The sequence below is a fragment of the Lepisosteus oculatus genome, chromosome 2 (genome assembly GCF_040954835.1).
Source record: "Lepisosteus oculatus isolate fLepOcu1 chromosome 2, fLepOcu1.hap2, whole genome shotgun sequence".
In the NCBI taxonomy this organism is placed as follows: Eukaryota; Metazoa; Chordata; class Actinopteri; order Semionotiformes; family Lepisosteidae; genus Lepisosteus; species Lepisosteus oculatus.
Window position 1 is genome coordinate 44,101,594 of NC_090697.1, and position 15,483 is coordinate 44,117,076.

General features: G+C 36.0%; 1 protein-coding gene across 1 annotated transcript; it reads right to left on the reverse strand.

The window, feature by feature from the left end:
- Window positions 1-1,051: 1,051 nt before the first annotated feature.
- Window positions 1,052-12,921, reverse strand: rsph3 (radial spoke head 3). Its single transcript, XM_006625969.3, has 9 exons — window positions 12,678-12,921; window positions 12,091-12,178; window positions 11,155-11,296; window positions 10,817-10,962; window positions 9,200-9,403; window positions 8,051-8,213; window positions 7,755-7,841; window positions 1,892-1,995; window positions 1,052-1,238 (listed from the first exon to the last, which is right to left on the reverse strand). The coding sequence occupies exons 1-8, from the start codon at window positions 12,788-12,790 to the stop codon at window positions 1,919-1,921; spliced, it is 1,020 nt and encodes a 339-aa protein (XP_006626032.1). The 5' UTR covers window positions 12,791-12,921; the 3' UTR covers window positions 1,052-1,238; window positions 1,892-1,918.
- Between the last annotated feature and the right edge of the window lie 2,562 nt (window positions 12,922-15,483).

The following is a 15,483-nucleotide window of genomic DNA, read 5'->3' on the forward strand; positions in this document are numbered from 1 at the left end:
AAAATGGAAAATAAGGATGGGGGTGTTTGGTGTAGGATGGGAAAAATGGTTTTGTATTGTATCGCATCTGTTCAATTTAGAAGGAAAGTAAAACAAAAAACAAATTGGTCACAACAAAACAATGTAAAAGTTACATGAGCTATAACTTACATTAGAGAAAGAGAAAATATTTTGGTTGTCAGCGCACAAGGCTAAAATAATATTACAAAGCAACTCCTTGCCTGTTACCACAACGTTTAAGTTAAATACAAACAGGCAGCACTTTGACCTGACCCTGCTCTGATTAGCACTGTGGCAGAAGCAACAAAATGTACAGTATATAGTCTGCCATTGTGTCGGTATATCTGGTGTTAATGGGTAGATATGCTCTGGTGATATTCTGACAACATTTTCAACCATTTGCAATGTTTTAGTGCATAAGAAAGCGTACAAACAGGCCATCAAGGCCATCATGGTGATTTATTAAAAACAGTAAATCCATAAAAAAAGTAAAAATAGTAAATATCTATAGTCCCTGACCTTGAGAAAGTGTTAGACCTCTGTAAAATAGCAGTGTAGTGCCAGACTTTATCCAACAAAGGACACAGAATCTTTATCTTTGACATTAAGCCTTAAAATAGAAAAGAAAACCATTGTTGTTACAGATTTTAAAAATAAATAAAGATGACTGTTAATAAAGCATTTATGGTAAAAGTGACATTGTTAGTTTAAAAAATCAATGAACATACAAGTCATTTATGTGTTTCTTAATATCCAGGTGAAAATATGCAGGGTTGGATCTGAGCTCTGTTACAGTGATCAATGTAAGATATCCCAAAAATAACTATAGGGCAACAAAATTGAAAGTCAGTGATGTGTGATTATATACTGATTTGTATTTACTTAGACTTCAGCTCAAATTGACATTAAGAATAACAGCACTGTTCTCAAACAGGTGGAATTAATAACAGGGAAGGTTAATGACGGAAGAATTAGCAATGGAAAAAAATCAAAATTTGAAAAGAAATGGTAAAAGAATGAGAATAATAAGAATCCACCATAAACACAGAAGTTTTTGAAGAATGCTTCTTTTTACTAATTTGCATTTGCTATTGTTTCCACAATGGCAAAATTTATAGAAACTTTGTAGATACACCATTTTTTAATAGTCATTTAATTATGCTTCAAACATCAGGTGTGATTTTCAGTTTTCAAATTTGTATTCTTTGCTCATTCATTTCTCTCCATAAATTATATTCCTGCAAAGAGAAAAGCACTCAGTGTTGTACCAACTCTAACTATACATGGCACTCATTAAAACATGTGACTTTAGCAATGATGATTTGGTGCAGAGTTATAGGTGTTGCTGGTACAGGAATTCCCCCAAAAGTGAAAAATACAGTATAAATAAAAGGCTGCTTTGAATGAGAATGAGATGAAATAATGTGTATAAACATTTGTTTTATTTGTGAGGAATACAATGTTTTTCTCATGTGCTTCACTTGAATCTTCAATTCCCAAACTTGGTTTACTGTATATCTCCATCTCGGTACGATACTTTATGCATTATGTACCCTTTTGGCCTCAGACAGGCATTTGACCAGAGGTACAAGGTACAGTCAATTTAAAAACTGGTTTGGTTAATGAAACATAATTTGGTAAGAATTTGCTTATATATCCAATCGCTATATGTCAATTAAAAGGTAATAAATTAGTTTATAGAATAATTAGTACAGCAATAACATGCAGTATTCACACAATTCTGCATCACTTAAAACAACTTTCTTTTACCATTAGAAATCTTTACACGGTATTATACAATAAGAAAACTTTTAATTTGCTGTTATTGAAATGTATCAATTTGAAGAAACTCAATAAAATAAATCAGTAAAATTAACCATTATATGCTTACCAGCTGTAGTAATATTTAAGTTTTTTCTCAGGTTAAACGTGGTGACTTTAGCTCCATCTGCTGGAATGCATCTAGCCTCTTCTCAACCACATCACGAATGAGCACTAAAAAAAGAGATAAGAGAGCAATATGTTGCAAGGTAATTCCACACTTCCCTGCTGCATGCATATGCTTTCACATTTCGTTTCACCATGTATCTTTTATTCTAGAACTATGCGACTTGTAGTCCCTCCAAACTGTTCCACTGAAGTATTTTAAGAACTTCTTATAAGAAAGGTTACAAATGAGAGGAGGCTATTTGGCCCATCTGACCAGTTTGGTAGTTAATGAAATGCAGTGGCTTCAACAGCCTCACTGGTCTGCTACAAGTCATCAGCCAACCTCTAAAAGCCGGCAACCTACAAACTGGAAGCCAGTCAGAATTGTCAGCCTGCTGCTGTTCCTGCACCTTCACCAGCCCTGCTGCAACTTCTATGACTTCACTGTCCTGCTATTAGTCAGCGACCCATCTCTGTTGTGACTTCTATAGCCACTATGGTCCACTAAAGGTTTGCAGCTGATCACCTCATCAGCTCACTGCTGTTCTTAGAGCTTCACCAGTCTGCAACAGTTTCTACAGCCATTCCGGTCTGCTACAAACTGGCATCACATCACCTATGCCCTTTTCTCCCCTAGAACCCTGCACTGCTCCCAGGCCTCAGTGGGCTCACTGCTCAGCCCTGTCCAAGGCATGCCTTCTGAAGTCCATCTTGACAGCACACGCTTGGCCGGGTCTCTGGAGCAGATCCCCCTGAGAGCACACACCTTGATCAGCCCAGCTTCTGGTGTTTTGCCAGAAGACTGTCCCAACAATGAGCGCTCTGTCCTGTCTAGCCCCAGATCCAGGCTCTCCAGTCCCCACACTTGCCTGCTGCAGATTCACCAGTCCACTAATAGTCAGCTGTACTGGTCTGCTGTAAGCTGGTCTCAGGCAGCCTACTCTACTGGGACTTCTACAGCAATGTTCTATTGCTAGTTCGCAGTCTGATTCTGTTGAGACTGTTTCCGTAATTCTGACTCCACTCCACTGCAGCTTCTACTATCACTTAAAATTGCATCCTGGGCTGTCACCAGAAAGCTTTGACTTCTCTGCTCTTGGGCGTCATCACAAGCCTCCAAAACTGTCCGATTCTGACCTGATCACATCTATGGCTCTGTCTTGTGCATAGCCACATCATAACATCATGCTCTGAAATGTTGTCAAAAGGTTCCAATGTTTTTAAATGTTCATATTGTAAATACAGTAATTTGAGTATGAAAGTAGAACTCATCACTATTAGACACCTATTTGTCAATATATAAAACAGTTACTGTTTTTAATTTCATTTTCTTGTGTTTCAACAACTGTCATTTTTGTATATCATTAGCTCTTATGAATTTCTTTGAAACCTATAAATAAAATACTTGAAAATAAACAAGACTATACTTTTAGTATAGGATGGGAAACCTCTAAGGAAAATCAAATTGCTGCTGTAAGTAGATTGAGGAATCGGTAGGTGGCACTGTTCCCTTAGGACCAGAAATTTCAAAACCAGTGCATCAATATGGTAACCTTTCACATATGATGTAGGAGGTACCATCTTTCTGATGAGACATTAAAGATCCTACAACACTGTTTGTAACAATAGGGTTGCTAACCCTAGAGTTCCTTTCTGTGTATGAAGGTATGGAATCCTTGGGGGACGAAAAGCACTATACTGTATAGTACAATTGTATTTTATTAACTAATGGGTCAGTTACACAAAAATGTGTAAAATTCAAATAATAATAAATTGACAAATATTGTAAAAAATACTACATTTTTACCTTTTCCAACTTCAAAAATGGGAAATACTGTATGTACAGTAATGTTTTCATTAAAGACCAATATAAAATCAGCTCAAGTGTTCATACAGCAGACCCTTCTATTTAAAATAGAAAAGTTTTGTAAAACTGTTAAAATGTCCCTTTTACTAAAAAACACACAGAAGAAAACAAAATAAACAAATATGACCTACCTATTAAGGCTTTTATTCATTTTTAGGGAAACAAAATGCTCTAATTCTTACTAAGACTACTTGTCTAAAGATCTAAAATATAATAATGAAGTTCCTATATTGGCATACACAGTGCATAATCTATTTAGGCTTAACCCAACAAAAAGTTGTTTTTTTATCCATGAAATAGAACAAAATTAAATTTAAATGTAATTAAATTTCATATTTGTTTCTTATTTAGTTACACTTTTCAAAGAAACTACTATGAATACAGTTTTAATAAATAATAAAAATGTACTGTACTATATATTACCTCATATCCTTTACATAAAATAATCCATGTTTTAAAGATTACATGTAATTGCTTTATGATACTATAAACATAAACCTTGCAGTTCAAAGAAAACTGTTTAATTGCCTTTCTACGCACTGACAAAAAGCTGTCAGGGAGTGGCGCTGAGATGCTTATAAAAACTAATTATAATTGGAATAAGTACAAAACTGAAAAAGTAAAAGTTTTTAATCAATGACATCTCTAAAACTTTTCTAATTTTATGATAAATGCAGTTGTTAATATACACTGCCAAAAGTAAATAATTATTTACTAAATTTAATTTATAATTAAATATATTCTCTCTCCGGAACAGAAAGAATACTGTATACAAGTACTTTTAGACAATTACTTATTTCATCTATAGTTTTTGACATTTTAATCAAAAAGTTATACTTTGATGAGGAAAATTAAATGAACAGCTAGTAGGGATACTGTTATCAATAATAACTTACTTTAAATTGTTAGGATTTACCAAAACAATTTAAGCATGATTCTGTAGTGATGTACACACATTCAGAAATGCAAAATCTGTCCAGATAATTTAAATTGCAAGGACATCACTTTTGTACAGCCTTCTTGAACTCATTGTATTAAAGATTCTCAACTCAATTTAGATAAGGACTTTGATTAGGCCATTCCAGAACTATTTAATCATTATTTAACCATTCTAAATTAGACTTTGATGAATTATTATATCATGCAGTAGCACCTTAAAATGAGTCTGGCATTATAGGGGGTACCAAATACACCAACAATGATTTGGTATGTAATGGCATATATTTGACCATGCTTTTAGAACTAAAAGGCTTAATTTTCCATTACATTAAGAGAGAAATAACCCTTGAAGAATATTACTAACTTTCTTGAAGATTAGTAATCAACTGATATTCATTTTTCACTTAGGCTTACTATTTAAAATGTAAAAACACTATGTGCCCAGTTATCTTATCATGTATACCTATTGTTGTAAGAAAGACCTGCATTTTAATTGCACTTCAGTACGGAAATACTTTGGTATTTCTATAGGGACATATACAATTTTGATTACTAAAATACCTTGCAGAAATATTCACCCCCTCCCAATGATCCCATTGAATGAATATTTGCTCCTCTTAGTTAATGGAAGTTTAAAGGTCAATTTTCATAATTTTGAATCTTTAGCAGACAAATTTGTACTTTGTTTAATCATTTCACCCTCTGTCTTGACAAACTTCATAATACTTGCTGATAAGAAGTAGCCTAATAACATAATAGTTCAGGTGGGTAGCTGCATCAGCATGCATAGGCTACAATGGAACAAGTAATAGGTTGTGACCCACCTGAAGAAGGCTCCACGACCAAAATTCTGTGTTTTCTTTCTTCTCTTTTCAGCATGGAATAAAACTATTACTTGTTCCTAATAACATAATGCTGCCACTACCATGCTTGATAGTAGAGATAATGCTAACTCGATGATGTGCTGTGTTGGGTTTGTGCCTGCCAGACTTACTCTTTGTACTAAGACTAAAATGTTTCAGATTTATTTTATAGTAAATACAGGGCAATTTTCTGCAGTTACCAGATATTCTTGACTTATGGACATTTACAACCATCTCAACCATTGGGCTCTGTAGTTATTTTAAAGACATCACTGGCCTCAGAACGGCTTTGATAACCAGTTTTATCCATTCCCAGCTACTCAAGACTGGAGAGACAAATTTAATCTAGTAAGGTGGTACAATACACCTTATGCTTCTTAATGATGGACTTCACCATGCTCAAAAAGTATTCACTGTCTTGGATTTTTTAAAATATATTTTCATATCCTTATCTTGATCTAAGCCTTTCTACAGCATTACTCCCAAGTTGTTTGGAAAGCTCCTTGGTTTTCGTGGTCAAAACCTGGCTTGAAAATTCACAATCTGACTAGGACCTTACAGAGAAAGGTGTCATTGTTCTAAATTCACTATTACTACTATTATTTTTTACTACTTCTTGTTATTTACTACTATCCAACTAATTGTGTGACTTTTCAAATCAATTTTGTGCATCTGAATTAAGTTAGGTTTGTCTTGTTATACAAAACAGATTTTAGTTTTTGATTTTTCTTTGCACTTTCTGCTGACACTTTCACCCTTAAAATTGTCCACTTGACACATTAACATTCTGATTAAAAATAATCTTAAAAATATATGTACATTTGAAATTTGACAAAATGGGACATTTTTGGAGAGCCGCGAGTACTTTAGCAAGGACTGTGTATATACATATTATATATGAATCATACATATTGTAACTTTTTCAAAAACTGGATGAGTATAAAACTTCCTGTTGTCACACCTTCCCATATGTAAGCTCTTACACATTATACAGCACTCAAGCATTTTGTAGATCACATCAGCAATCCGGAAATACAAACCTAAGGACTTTGAGACTGAGACAATACAAAATGAGACAAAAGCTCTCAATACAAGCCAGTTTTTTTCTAAATGTAATGCATGCTACCAGACTTGGAAGTTGTATAGTATGTCTGCTCAGTTTGTTTACAGTTGCTTCAGCGTTCTGCTATAAAGACATGCTGGTTAGTTTACCTAGTGTCACTAAAATCATCCCTGTACTCTCATGTAAGTGAGTAGCCTGTGATGGCCTCGCAGCCTGTTTAGGATTTAGTCCTGGCTTGTACCCTGTGCTTCCAGGATAGGTTCCATGTAGCCACAGCTCTCACAAGGAAAACTTTCTGATAATGGATAGATGTTACCAAAGTAAGCAGATGGTTGTACAGACCTTAGACTAGATACAGTATGTAGTCTGTGTGTATTGTATTTTCAGAGCTAACCTTTTATTCAAAGTTGTTTGTGCTTCTCTGCATTTATAAGCCTGCACCTCAAGACTTTTCGCTTTTAAAAACATAACTCACATCATTACTATGTTAATCAATGTATAAACCAGAAAAAAAACACTGGTCAGTCCTCCAATCAACAGTGTAGTATAAGTGAAGTAAAGATGAGAGAGAAACTGAAGTTCCTTTGAAAAACACCCACATCATACTTTAGTTCCTACTCTCTAAATTAGTACATTCAATATTTGCGTTAAGTGATCGTATAATTTCAATAGGGAAACATCATACAACCATAGACGTGTGGGAGGAAGAACCCACTTCCCAAAATTTAAGAATATATGGCTGAGATAAACTCAGGCATCGCCTTCTCTTCACTTTTGTATAAATCCTGTAAAATATTAGCCCAGCAAGTGTTCTGGCGCATTTGATCATTTTAAGACTTAACAAGACATAAGCACTTCCAGTGTCAGGTTATTCATTTATAGGTCAATTTTGATATTTCTTAATCTTAAGTATAAATCAATATTGTAATAACATTGAATGCCATAAACATAATGGGACAAAGATTAGTGAGGTGACGTAAGAGTAATAGCGTCGTTATTAGATGGGATCTGTAAAAATACACCTGATTTAGACTAAACTGAGACATGACGTTATGAATATTTACTTGGGAAATGTGAATAGAAAATCACTTACTGTCAAGCACTGTTCTTCCAAGAGAACGTTTCTCCAAAGTGTTCTTGACTTCAGTCATTAACCAAGGCAGGAACCCTGTCTCTACATCTTTGCAAAGACAGTAAAATAAATTAAGGATTGAAGAAGATGCAGTAATAATAGAATAAAATTTTGGTACACTATGAAAAGACCACATGAAAATATGGTACACTATGAAATATTGGTACACCAGAACTGGTGAACAAAAAGCATCATTAAGACTTTTATTTTTCTAGTTATGCAGATGAAACTTTAACTTTAGCTTCTGATAGATTTACCTCGCTCAACTGGATCATAAAAGTATCCGTGGTCCCGTAGTGAAGTGTAGACAGAAGGAAGTAGGTCAGCCAGGTAGTGCTGTGCAAATGCTCGAGCTGCAATCTTCTCTGCAGTCTCCTTTTCCAGCCGGAGAATCTCTCTCTGCTGCTTTATTCTACGCTCCTAAATGGTCGTTGGGACAATTTGTGAGTGCTCCTGCTTTTGAAATCAAGTGTCACAGCAGTCATTATTTTGTTTTTCAACTGTTCATAGAATAATGAAAATTATATTCTTGTTGAATAAACTGAATATGTCATCTTCTTTGACAAAACCGAGCATGCGAGATGGGCACCGTATTGCACATCCATATACTTATCAACTAAGTGCACCTACTGTACATTATGTGGATTGACTGTTCTAAGTTCAGTCTTTGAAATTGAATTGCTGTGTTAGGTAAATCCTCTGGGGGCATGGCCCTTCTCCGAGCACCACTGAGGTTGGGCTGCTGATACATGGATAGCTCAATTCACAAAACAATAGTCCTGTAACCAAGAAATTGCAGAACTGGCTCATCTGGACCATTTGCTTTTCTTCACATGGCATGTACTGAATGAACTGGTCTTCACTTTTCAGCCCAAAAGAGCATTATATTATAAAAGACAATCTCTAATGTGCAATTCTTCACGGGTTCTTTAAGTGGTTATATCAACGCAAAAATTGTCAGCAAAGACAATAAAACTGTGAACTGCAGTGCTACCATTTTGAAAGTTATTACTGTAAATTATGTTTGAAAGTATCAATGAACCAAATATTATTGTTAGATACTGTAGCAAGCACTATTTCTGTAGTAGCATCTACCTAACAACAAATCATTGAACAGGCAGACATTTAGAGTTTTTCCATCAGATGACCTGATGCATTAGTAACAGCTGTCATCTACATTTGCATAATACCGACCTATTCCAAACATGGACCCCAAATAACTAGCTGTGAAACTAATTTCAGATACTCAGCCTGAATCAATATTTTATCAAATAGAAGACAGTCAAAAGTGTAGCAGATAGAACTGCCTCTTTGTTCTGAAAAAAGGTTTCAGTGCTGGACTAAATCATAATAGTTAGTATATCAAGGCTCTTGGGTATGCCATTGTGAATATTCCTTGTGAATACCTTTTCCTCACGGTGCCTTCTCTCCTGCTCTTCCAGTCTCTGAACCTCCACCAGCTCGGCGTTGCGCAGCTCTTCAAAGGCCCGCTGTTGTGCACGTAAGTTGGCGAGCTCCTCCTCCTCCATCACCTCCAGTAGGGCCTGCTCTATTGTCTTTCCCACCAGCACCTCCAGGACAGGCTTCACTTCAATATCAAAGTCAAACAGCTGTGAACAAAGATCAACAGTCACATTCCCTGTAGAAGATTGACAAATCAACTTGTGTGCCCCTTCGGTTACTCCTTCTATTCCAGCTGTCTCAGGTCCTAATAATTTTCAATGTCTGAATGCCTGAATTCTTCACACTTCCATATTTACTGAAGATAGAGACATTAAGTAAAATAATTCTAAAAACTGAAAAAAATATTACATTATTGTAATATTCTAAAACAGTTACAAACATATTTATGTAAATAAACATAAAATGTAAATATGCACATATGCAAATATAAATATACAAACAATAGACTATGTATATATATATGTATATATTTCTGTTTATAATTGGGTTAATTATACAATCAGTTGTGCTAGCTTTTGAATTTGTTGCTGTGTGGAACCAGTCATTCAGGAATCCCTAACAATTTGACAGCTCTATTGTAGGATTATTGCAAGTGGTTTACTGGTTGGGTTTGATCACAATTTACTGTCACTTAACAGCACTGCTGTAGTCTAGTGATGGTGGATGTGTGTAGACCAACCTCCTATTGTGACACACCCAACAGGAACATCCCCAGATATACTTCATCCTCTTTCACTTAGTTATTTTGAATAAAGCTTGAGAACCTGTACTGTACACATCAAACTTTGCATGCGCAAATATGCAAGCTCACAGTTTTACAATGCTTGTGCTGTCACACTTTCTGTTATTTCTTACTCAACTTGTGAAAGGAAAAGTGCAAAAAGTGGAAATTAGATATAATGTTTTCTACAAGAATATCACATCCTTAAATAATATTCTACTCAATTAAACAAATCAGTTTGCACTGTTATTAGTAATTTGGAGGGATCTAAAATGAATTATTTTTGTTCTCTGAATGGCAATGTGACAGGCAGAGAGTGTTAGTCAATGCCTAAGAGTCAGATCGCAGTTGGTATGCTCCCTGATAAAGATACCTAGTGGATGAGCCCTCCTTATTCACTGTACTGCGTCTCCTCAGGTGTGGGAAGTAGCCAATGAAAGAGTGAAAACATGACACCAAGGAGCTCTGAGGGAGAACTCCAGAGAGTATGAGGATTCCCTAATGAGATAGAGATTCAAGCCACTATGTCAGAGAGCCACAGTGCTAACTGCAGAGGACCAGCTGTTTTATGAGTCAACAGAGAATGAATCAAAAGGACTTCAAAGAAACAGTAAGGAAAGTTTCTGAATGGCTACAGAAATCTTTCTTTTTCTTTTATGAAAGACACTGTGAATACTCTTAAGACACTCTTAAAGAACTATTAACTGTTTTCAGTTAAAAGAATTAAGGGCACTACAGCACTGTAACTTTGGCACATTTCGGGTTCCCATCCAATTCCTTACTTTGCATATAACAGAAATTGAAAACTGTCAGTGTTCTTAGTATATTCATAACAAACCTCTCCTTCCTCTATTTGTGTTGCCACATCCTTTCCTGTTTTAGCTGGGATAAAAAGAGGTGTTGCTGGTTTGTCCAGGAAGGCATCAGTCTGACATTCCACACTGGACTCTTCAATTTTGTCACTTAGTTCTTCCAGATATAATTCTGAAAATAAGAGAAATGTTTTGCTCTTCGAGAGCTCAGATAATTTCAAATTAATGTTTTAATTGAAAAACATAATATCCACATACTTAATTGTTTTAAAAAAATCACTGCATGGTTTTACAATTTTAAACATGGTCAGCTGAACTAGAAAGAATGATAAGCCCCAGAAATACACTGGTTTAGCAATGTTACCTGTTTGCACATCTATGTGCTTCCTGCCCTCCACTGGTTCAGGGGTCCTGGGTCGAAACTGTTCCTTTGCCCTTTTTCTGGCAGTTGTTCTCCTCCTAGCTTCCTGTAGCCTCTGCAGTTCTACAGGGTCAGGCTGGGCTGTCTTAGAAATCAATAGAACATACCGTGCAAAAGAAATGACATTCATAACTGCACTCTTGTTTGAACTACTGAAATTATACAATCAAAATAAAATACTTCAAATCGAGCAGATATACTCAGTACTAGTCCTGGAGAACTGCTGTACATTAGGTTTTAAGTCATATCTAATATTTGACCATGAAAAACCTGGACAAAATGGGATCAGAGCGTCAACAACTTATTCAAATCATTAAGAGTGCAGGGTGTAATGAAAACCAGAAAACACGGTATACCTTTAGACCCCAAAAGCGGATAACAGTGCACTATAGTTTGACATAGAGAAAAACATTATTGCCATGGCATTAATAAAAATAAATAATTGTAGAAAATTCCAGATACCAATTTGGTAACAAAAACATTAATCTAATATCACAGCCTCTCTTAATTCCCTGATTTCTATGAAGATATCCATTCATGTTCTAACCACTTTATCCAGTTCAGGGTAGCAGGGGAGCTGGAGCCTATCCTGGCAAGCAGTGGCTGCAAGGCTGGATACACCCTGGGCAGGACACGAGTCCATCACATGACTCACACAGGCTCACTTATACCAGTGCCAGTCTTACAGAAGACCCTTCTCTCTGCTACAAAAGAACATTTTGTTTCTATTTAACGAAACAACGTATAGTAATCACAGCAAAGATGAAATTAAGACAACTCCCCCTTCCTTTATTGAAGTAATAGGAAATATTTTGAATGAGTTTTATATCACTTCGACAAACATAAACGTAAAGACGTAAACAGACATTCCATACTTACAACCGGCAGTACATGCTGTGCGTAGGTATTCCCTCGGACAACTCGCCGGTCATACATGATGTTACCATACTGAACTTGGCCTTCATTTCTGCAGCATGAAAAGAGGGAGGTTGGATCAAGATACATAATAATAATAATAATAATAATAATAATAATAATAATAATAATAATACGCATCAGGTAAAGACAATATTTTGTAATCAAGATTACGTTTCAGTTTTACTTAACTTATATGGCATAATAAAAGGTTCCAAGTCCAAGTTTAAAAGGCCTCCTTAATTTAAAGCCAGTGCATCATAAGCGCTAATTGTGTTTGATGTTTTTGGGTAAAGACAGTTTAGATTTTGAAACATACTAGTGCAATGTTGCTTTACAATATCGATTAAGGGCAGTAGCAATCACTCCACTGCCCCGTTTGTCAATCTAATTTAGTCTCTGAACTTCAGCTGGTCCGAAGGAGCCAGTTGTATCATGGCAAAGAAACATGACAAAAACTTTCCGGCCCCTCGAGATAACTCTGCGAGATAATCAAGATGTAACTGTGAAACTTCAAGGGCGCCACAAACACAGGTGTGTTACAGACTTACTGCTCGGGTGCCGGCTCCCTATACTTGCTCCGGTTCTGCACTGCTCTGGGACGGCTGGCGAATGTGTAGGTGCCGCTTGCAGACTCCTTTTGCGGCTGTAAAACAGATGTCATCCTATTTAATGTATTTTTTTTGGCTAACAAAAAAAAAACCAATATAAAACCGTAAGCAAAGAAGAGAGGATTTTAAAATCCAGCTCTCCAACTGCTGCAGTTGGAAACCCTCCAGTGCTTAGCAACCGTATCCAAAATAAACATATTCAGTGAGGACGTCACTTCCTCCATGCAGTTACCTTGCTGATTCACGAGGATTTGGCTGCACTTAATGATAGTCACGGGAGTGGTGTCTTATATTGGGTCATATGATTTAGAATAGAAATGTGATTAAAACAGGGTTTAATTATAGCTGACAGTGCAGAAATAAACGATGCGAGTGTAAACTTTTAAAATGTACAACAGTACACTTTTCATTCCATTGCTAAGGTGAAATATGTGCCGTTGATCCAGGCTATTTCTATGTATGTCTGTATTACGTCAAGGCATATTGTACAGTGCTCATAAATAAAATTATATTAGTATTTTTTTAACTATGATGAGAATACACTGTTGACATCCATGATTTTTTAAGCATTTGTAAATAGGTACACAGTAGCATAGCATTCCAAACCCCCTGTTCTCTCCCCTTTAACCCTCTAGGATCACACTTTCAAGCCTTTTCTGTATAAAAACAGGGATAAATCCCTTCCTCTCTCTTTCCCCAGTGGACACCTGCATTTCTATTCTCCTGCGCCATGATCAACACACCCTACAGTTATGAAAAGGGTGATACAGCTGTCAGAAAGCCTGAAGTAGATGTCTCCAGCCTGTAATTCCCCACACTTCAGTCGTATTGACAGACACGCAACAAACTAGGTTTATTATACACTTAAGTGTCTGTGAAGAAGATTTGTTCTCTAACATAATTCCTGATACTTAAACAGTTACTACTATATGGAATCCAATTTCCAACAATGGAAGAAATTGGAGAGATAGTGTTTTGATGATAAGGATTATTCAGTCATTTTAAATGCTTGTTTTGAATTTTTATACCTTTTGTCTTAAGGCTATAGTGTTAAAACATTGAAAGAATTTACATAATGTTAATTAAATGGTAGGTCCTAAACATATGCCAAGTTGGACAAACTTTCTGCACTATGCAGAATAAAATTAAGAAATATCATTCAGAGAGACAGGTCTGATAGTTCATGTATCTTCAAAAAGAAACAAGGTTATTAAAGTAAATAGATATCAGAGAACCTCATTAGTTGGGCAGCACATTTTTTTGTAATCCTCAATACGTTTTTTCTCCCATTCATTTTTAAAATCAAGTCTAGTAAAGAAAGCCCTTTGTAGCACAATATTGCAGAAAGTTTCTAGAAAATAATCATTTTAAATGAATGGAAATGGTTCATGTTTTTGTTGAATGCTATTGTATCAAATTATTACTGAGTATTTATCATGCTTGTACAGTGTACCAGTTCTTTCTTCTAATGTTTTTCTCTGCTGCTGTATGTCAGTGTCCAAAAAAGGAAAAAATAAATAAATGAGAAAGAGAAAATAAACAAAAATACTAAACAAAAGATTAGATACTACAGAGAAATTTACCACACATGAAAAACAACATGATTTAATTCCAAATTGCAGTTTCAGTTAGCTCGATAAGGCCAAATGGAGCAACCAAATTTAGATGAAGATCACTGAGACTTTGTCTTAACAATAGGCTGAATGTAATGTACCCTACAATATGTTTATGAACAAAACATCTGAGGTGCATTAAAGCCATGACCACAAAGAACTGTGTATTGTATTATTTTGAAACAAAGACAGTCTAATCACAGGCTACTGTAGCTTTCCTCCAAAGCTCACAAATATCTGTAATCTTATGGAAAATCCTATCATAAAGCACCCAAAATCCAGTTGTAGATTAAACTGACCCAGGGACGCCAAATAATGTAGATTAAGCCGGCCCAGGGACGCCAAATAATGTAGGGAAAACCGGTTCAGGGACGCCAAATATGTAATCATAGTGGCTCTCTGAAGGCACCAGTTCTGTAGGGTTTGGGCATTTACTGAGACAATTATTAATTGTAGCAGTAAATCACAAAGTTGATTCTTTTGATGGCTTTAGAATCCAACCATGCGACATAACTCAAACAACGCGCACACAGGTACTAATACACGAGGATACATTTATTAATACATAGAATATGCCTTAAACTAACAGATCTTATCGAGAGGGTTATCAGAATACAAAAGATATATATTCAGTCAGTTACGAAGTGTTACACATCAAGAGGACATACGTTCAGTATATCATTCATTAAGACCGTTTCATAAATGAACTTGGTTACAACTTCTACATTAGATACTCAAAACAAGTACATAACTCTTAGGAATTAAATTGATATCAACTGGTTGGGATAACAATTGAATTCTCGAGCTGTAATGCATTGAAGTTGAATACTCATCCAATCTCTGGGGATTCAGATCTCCTGCGGGCACAAAGAAACAGTTGCAGGCTGTTGCTGTCCAATCCGCGCTCTCTGGCTCCGTGCCAGGCTGTGCTGTGCGGCTTGTGACGGTGCGGTGCTGATGCTCATTGTTGGCTTTAACTAGCAAAGTTTGTCCACAGGAGAAAAGATGACTGTGGGTCCCAGCAAGTCAGGAAGAGGACTGGTTCGTTCCTGATGAAGAGCTAGTTCTGAATAGTAATTCAGCTGTCCACAGTTCCGACCTGTTCACGAGGCCTGCTGCTGGTTACTCTCTGG